The sequence below is a fragment of the Danio rerio genome, chromosome 13, assembly GCF_052040795.2.
Source record: "Danio rerio strain M-AB ecotype USA chromosome 13, GRCz13ab, whole genome shotgun sequence".
Classification (NCBI taxonomy): domain Eukaryota; kingdom Metazoa; phylum Chordata; class Actinopteri; order Cypriniformes; family Danionidae; genus Danio; species Danio rerio.
Genome location: NC_141033.1, coordinates 12,687,074 through 12,698,090, shown reverse-complemented (window position 1 = coordinate 12,698,090; position 11,017 = coordinate 12,687,074). Strand labels below are relative to the sequence as shown.

Sequence of the window (11,017 nt, the reverse complement as noted above, 5' to 3'; positions counted from 1 at the left end):
CTCAGCTTTTCTATTCCTCCCTCCCCCACATCTTTCTCTCTCTCTCTCTCTCTCTCTCTCTCGGATGCTTGTTTGCGATCATTCTTCTTTGACTGCTGATTAACATATTTGGATTTATGTTTAACCGAAGGGCGGTACAAATTCATCCCCCTGTTCCCAATATATCAGCATTATCAGCGTGAGATTCAGTGTGAGGACTTGCCACACACACCAGCTTAGGATCTCTTCTTGGCGTTGGACGTTTGACCAGTGCATAGCTGTGACCTCACAGGGATCAGAGCAATTTTTTGGACTGTGCTGAAACTTAACTCCCGCGTTAACCTCTGAGCCTCCCACAGGCCGCCCTGCATGACGGTGTGCATTTTTAAATCCAGACACAGCTGTTTTCTCTCTTTGCTAGCAAAAAGAAGCGTGAGGAGAGTGTGTGGGTTCGCAGGGAGAGAGTGTTCTGACTTGGTGAACTTTGAGTGTTTGTACACATTTCTGACTTCGAGACAGCATGGAAAGCCTGGACTTCGAGAAGAAGGAAAAGCGGTACTGTATCCGAGGAAAGCACGCTGCTATCATCTGTGCCGTCATCGTAGTGACAGGTGTAGCTGTGGGACTTGGAGTTGGCTTAAGCTTGAATTCTTCATCCGAAAAGGAAACACCATTACCAACTCCATTACCCACAGAAGTGCCTGATGATCGCCCATGCAAACCATCTGAGAACACCAATGGCGGCTGGAGCAATTTCCGATTACCTGACTACATTCTTCCGTTCCATTACGATCTGCATATGGAGCCTGACCTCAACACGGACATCTACACTGGGGACGTGTCTGTACATCTGAAACTGACTCAGCCCAGTCAGCACCTGTGGCTCCACATCCGGGACACTTTTGTCACTGTGATGCCTTCACTACAGCGCAGCAGCCCGTCTGGTGTGACCTCTGTCAAGTTGAAGCAATGCTTTGAATACAAGCCGCAGGAGTACGTGGTTGTGGAAGCGGCTGAGCAGTTGAGCGTTACAGGGCCGGATGAACACTACGTCCTCACTCTGCACTTCCAGGGCTGGTTAAATGGCTCTCTGGTTGGCTTCTACAGGACCACGTATCAGGAGAATGGAGTTACCAAGTAAGCACTTAAAAACATCTGTTTTGTATGAATGCATTTCAGTTGGGTTATTAGATGGCAGGTGGCACGGGGGCTCAGTGGTTTGCACTGTCACCTCACAGTAAGAAGGTTGCCAGTTTGAATTCCGGCTGGACCAATTGGCATTTCTGTGAGGAGTTTGGATGTTCTCCCTGTGTTCACGTGGGTTTCTTCTTCATGCTCTGACTTCCTTCACGGTCCAAAGACATGCGCTGTAGGTAAATTGAATAAACTAAAACTGGCCGTAGTGTACGAGTGTGTATGTAATAAAGTATGGGTGTTTCCCATTACTGGGTTGCAACTGGAGGGGCATTCACTTCGTAGAACATATTAAGGAAAAGTTGGCGATTCGGTCGGTTGTGGCAACCTCTGAAATAGAGACTAAGCTGAAGGAAAATTAATGAATGCATGTATGATTAGATGGCATGTCCAGTTAGAAGTGCGATTGGTGTTAATACTGTACATGAGATATATGAATTGAATAAAATTGACATTTCACAAAGTATATACAGTATATATATAAAACACACTGAATCCAAGTAAATTGTCTACTTTAAGGATGCAAGTAACTTTTCTTACTGTGAAATGTAAAATATGTTAAAATATGTTTCCTAACTAACATATTAATGTAAAAATTAAACACCAAATTCATTCTCAATTGAACTTATAAAAGAATAACACATAAGCTAGATTTTATTAGGGTTTATTATTACATGATTCTAGTTGATGACTAAAAGCTGGAGATATGTTATAAGATAGAGAAGGATTGTGCCAAAGTAAATATACTTAAAATCCCAATGACTAGTATTAATAGTCTACACTGTAATCCTTAAATGCAGTCTTTTAATATGTCATTGAATGATTTGTGATCTAAATTTACCTGGTAAGATTATTTGGTATATAAGCTACACTGAAAAAATCAAACAAACAATATGACAAAAAGTCACAACAACAAATGTTTTTTTTAACTAAGTAATCAGTTATTCAGGTTTTGTATCACAAGTTTTACAAAAAGTAACCTAATATTTTTTAGTCAGTTTAACTGATGTTGAGTTGAGATGACTAGAAAAGTTTGAATTTGATTCAACTAAAGAATTTTAGGTAGCATTAATACAGTAAAACGAGGAAGATGGTCAAATATATTTCACACCTACAAATATACAGTAAGCCTAATAAATAAATTGTTAATCAACAAAAATATTTCTGCAGTGCCATTACCCCAGTCTATAGTGTCACATTGAATTATTTAATCTTTTTAAAAATAGGATTATTATTCATGGAAAATGTGTGTGGAAATTATTTTACATTTCTTTGTTTTTCCCTAACTAAATTCAATTGCCAAGCAATGCAGGAGACAGATTTACAATGTGATGAATATTTTTTTTATTTAGGAGGTTTAAAAAGATGTAAGGAATAAACAGAAGTCCCTCCAGAATTTTGTCCAATGGTTTATGAGATCAAAAGCAAAAATAACTAGATGATGTTAGAAGATACAGTTGAAATCAGAACTATTAAACCCCCTTTTGAATTTTTTCTTTCAAAAATATTTCCCTAATGATGTTTAGCAGAGAAAGGAAATTTTCACATTATGTCTGATAATAATTTTTCTTCTAGAGAACGTCTTATTTGTTTTATTCCAGCTAGAAGAAAGCAGCTTTTAATTTTTTATAAACCATTTTAAGGTCAAAATTATTAGCCCTTTTAAGCAATATTTTTTCTATAGTCTACAGATCAAACCATCTTAATACAATAACTTGCCTAATTACCCTAACCTGCCTAGTTAACCTAGTTAAGCCTTTAAATGTAACCTTAAGCTGTGTCTTAAATATAATATTTTATTAAAATTATTTATAATAATTCTGACCATAAAATGAAAATACAAGCATTGATTCAAATAATGCCATTTTTTTTAAAGTCATCACAAAATCAGTTATTTTAAACTGCTAATATATAAAAAAATGCCACTACATAATCCTGGAGACACTGAGAAAGTATCTTTATCATGGTAATGCAATAATCAGTTTAAGCAGTTGTCAAATAATGACTTGAGTATAGCAAAAGTCAAGATCTGCTAGTTCTTTACAACCCTGTTCAAAGTCGAACACATATCGTCACTCTTGTACTACAAAACTGTTGCCCTAAACTTTAGGTGACCTGGCCTGGCTACAAATATGTTGACCACTATGACTAGTGGACCCTGGTATATCTCTCTGAACTCGAAGTGACCCACAATGGTTGCCCTGCTAGTTTTAGATTTTGCTTTCTGCGCAATAAAACCTTCTAAGATTTACTGTTTGGCTTCAGCAGTTGGATCTCACTAATGCAAACAATCTCTCACCACATTACAACATCTCCCACCAAATGTCTTGGCAACTTCTTTAGATGTTTTATCTCAGTTGTCTCACAACTACATCTCGGCTCCTCCAATTTGTAAACACTAAAGAGTCCACTTCCTCTGAATGTCTGAATTTAGCCTACAGTGATCTGAGACCTCTGAGGAATAAAACAGTCTCTGAGGAAGGGAGATAACAAAAAAAAACTGATGCAAAACCCCAATGCAGTTAATGCAACATTAAGAATTGAACAATGCAACACTTGCTGATATATTTAATGTTTGGGAATTGCCTTTTTTATCTTACTCTTATGCAACGTGCTCAAACACACTCCCTATGATGTAGTATTTTTGTTGATGTGGGAAAAATGCCATTGACATAGATAAAGCTCTGATTTGGGAATGGTGTGAAATTGTAATAAATGCTTTGAACTGACCTGGACCCTCATTTCGTGGAAAGAAAGCAGAGTGGTGCCCAGAATGAGATCGACATCTGCTAAAGCTTATTTAATCATGAAGTATAATATCTCTGTGAACTCATGCTCTATTTGTCTTTTTCCCTTTCAGAAATGAAAAACTAATTGTTAACAAGCTCGAAAACACTATAGTATTAAAGGACACTTCTAATTTATCACTAAATATCATCTCATGCTATATTTTAGAGGGTTATAAAACTAAAAAATGATGTGTCAGATTCAACCCAAGACTAAATTATTAGCCCTCATGTGAGTTATTAATTCTTCTTGAGAAAGTTTTATTTCTTTTAGTTTGGCTGGACTTAAATTGTAAAACTGCTTATGTAGATATTATTAGCTCCCTAAAAATATTTTCCCCCAATTGGCTATCAAACAAACTAATGTTGTCCAATGACTTGCCTAATTAACCAGATTTGCCTAATTAATCTAATTAACATATTAAGACTTTAAATTGAAGCTGCATAATGTCTACTGTCATCAACACATAGCAAAAATGAAAGATATTAGTTAGGGCTAATTATATCGTCTTCAACTTAAATTACTTATAATGGCCACAGCCAGATCACCCTGCAGCCCAAGACCGGTTACTCACTGAGCAGGACTGAGCCTGGTTAGTACCTGGATGAGTGACCACATGGGAAAACTATGTTGCTGTTGGACTTAACAGTCAGAGTGAGTCCTAATGCCCCAGTACAGTGACAGGGACACCATACTGTCAGTGAGTGCAGTCATTTGGATGAGACATTAAACTGAGGTCCTGACTCTCTGTGGTCAATAAACATTTCATGGCTCTTCTCATAAAGAGTAGGGGTGTTATCCCGGTGTCCTGGCCAAATTCTCTCCATCGGCCCTTACCCATCATGGCCTCCCAATCATATCCATCCACCGTATTGGCTTTATCACTGTCTCTCCACTCAATCTTTAGTTGGTGTGTGGTGAGTGCACTGGTGCTGTTGTCCTGTGGCTGCGTTGCATCATCCAAGTGGATGCTGCACACTGGTGGTGGAGTAGGAGACCACCTCCATGATTGTAAAGCACTTTGGATGTATGGCCATACGTAATAAATGCACTGTATAAATACACATTAATTACTTACTAACTAACTGTAAGTGATCAACAAATGCGTATACGTTTTAACCTCGGCAAAACACTTAAACTTTAACTTTTAAAACATTTAAAATATCTAGTGTTTTTATATGCGCAAAGGACCAAAGTTGACTAATCAGTCAACAACAGCTGAACAATTTCTCCATAAATTGTCATCAAAGGTAAATTTACACTGTTTGTATGGCATTGGCATTCTTGAAGCAAGCAATTATTTTGTGTTTAACCGACAAAAAAATGTAAAAGAATGGAGAAGTAGTGTGCCAATAACATTAGTTTGCTGTGAACAGGAGAGCACTAAAATAAAACTCTGTCCTCTTCAATGCTCCGTTTTTGTTAAAAATCCACTACAATACTGCAGTCAAGTCAATGACTAAAAGTCAATACAAATGCTGTGAAAGAAGCTTTAAAACGTTGTTTGAAATTACTGTTTATTATTTTAAACATCTAAGCAATCTCAACCACTTGATGGGCGGCACTTTCATTCAATCTCCACTCTTCAAAGGTTCCTTCGTGTTACATCGTGCACTAAGATCAATTGAAAATTAAGAGTTGTTGTTGCTGTTATGGCTAAGAACTATGCTTTAAATCAGGCATAATAATCAAGAACTTTTGCTGCCATTCCATTATATTGATGGATGTTAACTGATGTCCAGGCACTTTGTAATAATGCACCTGCTGCAGCCATGGTACAGCAGCAAATTTCCTTGAATATTACAATGAAATGAGAGCAGTTCATAATCATATTTTTTCTGCCCGAAAATGACAAAAGGGTCAAGCTTTAAATAGGAAAACTGGAAACTTTGGTCAATTTTATTTTAATTTAATTTTAATGGTATAATCTGATTCAATAATTTTAGTTTAGCCAAAATATCTCCCATCAGACACAGAGATAAGTAAAATGGATTAAAAAAAAATGGTAAAACTGTTTAAGCTTAGGGGAGTTCTAAAATGATTCTATTTTATCTGAGAGTTCCTTTAAGTACAAATAAACAGAAAAAAAAAATAAGTAAATAAACAACTTGTTAAAAGTGAGAATTGATCCTCAAATGAAAGTGATGCTTATGTAAATAAGAGATAAATTATGTAAAATAAAGAAGTTCTTTTTGCATGTTTTCTAGACTGTATAATCCATTCAGAATTTGAATCAATTCACTCACAGACTCTCTCGAAAACGCAACAATTGGCAAAACGATTCAAGAGTGCTGCTTGTCAGTAGCATTTACTAACCCAACTTTGTGGGATTGGAATAAAATAAGATGACTGAGCGGTGTCTAGGCTATTGGGGGAGATCGGGATTGTTATAAGAGTTAGAGCTATTTGACCAGTTTAAAAACAACATATTGTAATATCAACATTATCATACACTCCGAGTGCTTTTTGAACCCACAGATGTGTCTTTGAGCAAGCTTGTAGATTTCATTTTTGGATTTGTATAATCTAAAGTATTCTCTTTCTCTGGTTTAATGAGTTAAATGATCTATTTTGATTCTAAGCACTAATCAACCGCAAACCCTCATAAAAAAGTTATACTGTATATGTTATGGCGTTTCTGGGGTGGGGATATTTGTAACAGCTTATTATAAGGCAAACAAACTCTAATTCAGCTTTTTAAATAGATTTTTTTGCCACATTTCTGTTTTTTTGTAGTATGTTTAGGCAGTGATAGCATAGAGCTGACAGGGGTGTCCCTGCAGAAATCTGTCAGATGTTGTTAGTTTTGAGCCCACAAAGCCTGCTGCTGGGGCCAGCAGCCATCTACATTTGCCAGAAATGGCCACAAATGTTAAACTTACCGAGCCCTGATGAAATACACTACACTTATGTTTATGTTCTGTTATTTTGCTTTAAAGGCAATGGAAAGAGTATATTCCATGCCATAATAGTGAAATTACTGGACCTAAACAGCAGCCTGAGACACACTTCAAATGTTACTTTGATGTTGTTTTTATCTGAACTGATATCTGAACTCTTCAGTTGTATTTTGTTTGGCAGTTTAAAATTAAATTGTTCTCTTTTTTTCTTTAATAAAGTACTTGTATAAACTGGATAATGTGAATATTATTTCACACAAAAAGGTGTTACTTTCATCCCTGATCTTTACTTAATCCAGTTATAATTGGAATAAATTTACTCATAGACTCACTCTTGCAATGAGTAACATAGCATTGACTATTAATCCAAGATTAGTTATGTCATTATGTCTGATATTTACCATACATATGTACCGTTTACTGTTTCAACTAAGAGAAAATTGAACAGGTGTGAACTGGTGTGGAGACGAGGACTTTAAACATTGATGATTTAGTATGTAGAGTTTTTTCAAATTATTTATTTAAACATTACACTTTAAAAAAATGCTTGTGTTAACACAATTACATCATATTTCCCAACACAAATTAAGTTATCTTAATAATTTTTTTTGCAAATTTAAGTGGATTAAGTGGATTAAATATAAAACAACTAAGTTGTCCCAAAAATAAAATCAAAATAATTGTGTTGATTCAAATCAAAATAACTAGCTTGAATAACAGCCCAAACTTTTTCTTATAAAAAGGCCAAAAACCAAACTTGATTGAGGCTAGTGGGCTGAAGGTAAATATAGTTTACATGAGTAATTGTAATACAGTATTTTGTTTACATTTTATAATGAACTTATTACAGTAAAAGCATCTCATTTATAACAGAATTACACTAGCCTTTGCCTTGATTTGCTCGCCAATGTCTTCTATCTGTCGAGTGACAGTTTTATATTTTTAAAAATCTGATTCATTTACAACATTTAATTAAAACATTTCATTTCAGTTTGCTTTTTTGTAGTTTAGCGATAAAACAAACAAAAAAGTTTATGTGAAATTAGAAATGATGATCTCTATGTTAAAGACATTCACCCCAACCTTTTCCATCGTCATCACTCTGCTCTCAGACAGGATGGTGGGCCAAATCAAAGGTTACAATGGGCCAACTTTGGCCCACAGGCCCTACTTTGGGCATCTCTGCTTTTAAGAGATAAAATTAGTAACTGCTCAGGGTCTTTAATCATGACTTTAATCACATCTTACTTGTGTTGTGAAAAATTCCAAAGGCCACCAAAATCAATTTTGTTGCGCATACACTTAGTAGCGGCGGTGAGTTTAATTTAGTTGTAATCAAACTTGATTAGATGTTGATGAAAATGTGGTTGGATTTTCCCCACATGTGGTCACTGAGGTAAATGTAAACCGCTAGTTGAGTTTTATGAACGCAGCTCTGATCTTTTACAGGAAAATCGCTGCAACAGACCATGAACCCACGGACGCTCGTAAATCTTTTCCATGTTTTGATGAGCCCAACAAAAAGGCCACCTACACAATCTCCATCACCCATGACAGTACATATAAAGCACTGTCCAACATGCCTGTGGAGGTACGTTCCCTGCTGCTTGAGATTTCACAACAGTCTTAATGTGTAGCTTATGTGTTCACCTAAAAATGAAAATTCATATGTTTTTTATATTCAGTGAATTACACACTCTGGTGTTTTTCCAATGTCATAAGCTTTTCCCATTTTCCAGATCAAAAAGTAGAAATTTTAATAAACTTCCTGCTTGTACTCATTCATAATGGAAGTGGATAGCCATCAGCATCAATTTTCTTAAAATATTGTAGAATGATACCATTCAACATACACTTACCGGTAACTTTATTAGGTACACATTACTAGTACCGGGTTGGGCCCCCTTTCGTCTTTGGAACTGCCTTAATCCTTCGTGGCATAGATTCAACAAGGTACTAGAAATATTCTTCAGAGGTTTTGGTCAATATTGACATGATAGCATCACACAGTTGCTGCAGATTTGTCAGCTGCACATCCATGATGCGAATCTCTCATTCCACCACGTCCCAAAGGTGCTTTATTGGATTGAGATCTGCTGCCTGTGGAGGCCATTTGAGTACAGCAAACTCATTGTCATGTTTAAGAAACCAGTCTGAGATGATTCGTGCTTTACAACATGGCGCAAAGTAGATTAGAAGATGGGGTATACTGTGGTCATAAAGGGATGGACATGGTCAGCAACAATACTTGGGTAGGCTGTGGCGTTGACACAATGCTCAGTTGGTACTAATGGGCCCAAAGTGTGCCAAGAAAATCTCCCCGACACCATTATACCACCACCACCAGCCTGAACCATTGATACAAGACAGGATGGATCCATGCTTTCAGATTGTTGATGCCAAATTCTGACCCGACCATCTGAGTATCGCAGAAGAAATTGAGACTCATCAGACGAGGCAACGTTCCAGTCTTATATTGTCCAATTTTTGTGAGCCTGTGCAAATTGTAGCCTTAGTTTCCTGTTCTTAGCTGACATGAGTGGCACCTGGTCTTCTGCTGCTGTAGCCCATCCACCTCATGGTCCGACGTGTTGTGTTCAGAGATACACTTCTCAGTTGTAACAAGTGGTCATTGAAGTTACTGTTGCTTTCTATCAGCTAAAACCAGTCTGGCCTTTGCGCCCTAAGAACTACCACTCACTGGATGTTTTCTCTTATTTGGACCATTCTCTGTAAAGCCTAGAGATGGTTGTGCGTGAAAATCCCAGTAGATAAGCAGTTTCTGAAATACTCAGACCAACCTGTCTGACACCAACAACAACCACAATCAAAGTCACTTAAACCCCCTGTCTTCCCCATTCTGATGCTCGGTTTGAACTGCAGCAGATCGCCTTGACCATGTCTACATGCCTTAATGCATTGAGTTGCTGCCATGCATACCTAATAAAGTAGCCAGTGAGTGTATGTCATCTACCAACAAACATTTTCAATAAAAAAACAAACCAAAATTTACAGAATAACTAACTTTGCCCGTGGTTTGTGTTGTTTATATGCTTTACTGCACTTTCGTGATTCCACACTGATAAAAATTTTTTCTGGGAAGCAGAAAAATTACATAAACAGAAAAAACTGATGTCATTTTATAATAATATATATATTATATATATATATATATATATAATATATAATGAAATTTGCCAATTATGTTTTTAATAAGGCAACAAGCACATGTAAACTGCTGAATATACACTGTGTTCCAAAATATTATGCCAATCAAATTTAAAGTCACCATGAAATTGAAGTAAAGATCGTCTTTTTTTTTTCAATATCATTGATATTCAATTCAATATCATTATATGTCAAAAATGCAGGGTGGTGCATGATTTCACCCTTTGGGAACCAATTGGATTCTTGAAAGACGAGTGTTGCTAACAAAATGGAGGAAGATTTACAAATGACAAAAACAGGGCAAAAATTGAGATGGCCCGATAGCCCCTCCCAAAAGGCATTCCATGTGACCAAAAGTGGAAAAACATTTTTTGAGGGGGAAGGGTAATTATGGTATTTGATAATACATATAAAAACATCTGGCATAGCTAGCTCACTATTTTATATCTGGCACACAGCTAGCTTACTGCAGCTCTTAGGTAGCCCACTGAATCTAAACAGGACTGTGCCTGGTTAGTGGGAGACCACATAAACTAGGTCTATGACGGGTACTAGAAAGGCCAGTAGGGGGTGTTTAATCTGCTGTCTGTGTGCATCCTTTTGCCCCTGTATAGATATGGGGACTATACTGTCAGTTAGCACTGTTTTTTTGGATCATTGGAAGATCATTGGAAGACGAGTGTTGCTAACAAAATTAAGGAAGATTTACAAAATGGGCAAAAGCAGGGCAGATCGAGATGCCATGAATTATCAATGTTATCAAAAATAAGAAGAGTAAATTTATATATCAGTAACATGTTTTCTTTTAACATAAAAGCCACGAATGGTCTTGTGTCTCGGTGCTCTTTGGATCATTGAAATCAATCTCAGACTCCCCTGATAATTAATTTGCCAGTTGATCCCAATTAAAGGAAAACTAATTAAGGACCTTCCACATTATTAAGAAAGCCACATGTTTCAAGCAATATGGAAAAGAAGGATCTCTCTGC

General features: G+C 36.6%; 1 protein-coding gene across 2 annotated transcripts in view; it reads left to right on the top strand.

Annotated features, from left to right (window-relative positions):
* The first annotated feature begins 166 nt into the window (after window positions 1-166).
* The window catches only part of enpep (glutamyl aminopeptidase), a 38,109-nt gene continuing 27,258 nt past the window's right edge, over window positions 167-11,017 (top strand). Inside the window, exons 1-2 of one of the 2 annotated variants that reach the window (XM_087277878.1) lie at window positions 167-1,116; window positions 8,310-8,451. Coding sequence is in view for 1 of the 2 variants with exons in the window: in NM_001199731.2 (NP_001186660.2) it covers window positions 500-1,116; window positions 8,310-8,451 (759 nt within the window). In the remaining variant the exon portion in view is untranslated. 2 annotated transcript variants of the gene reach the window in all.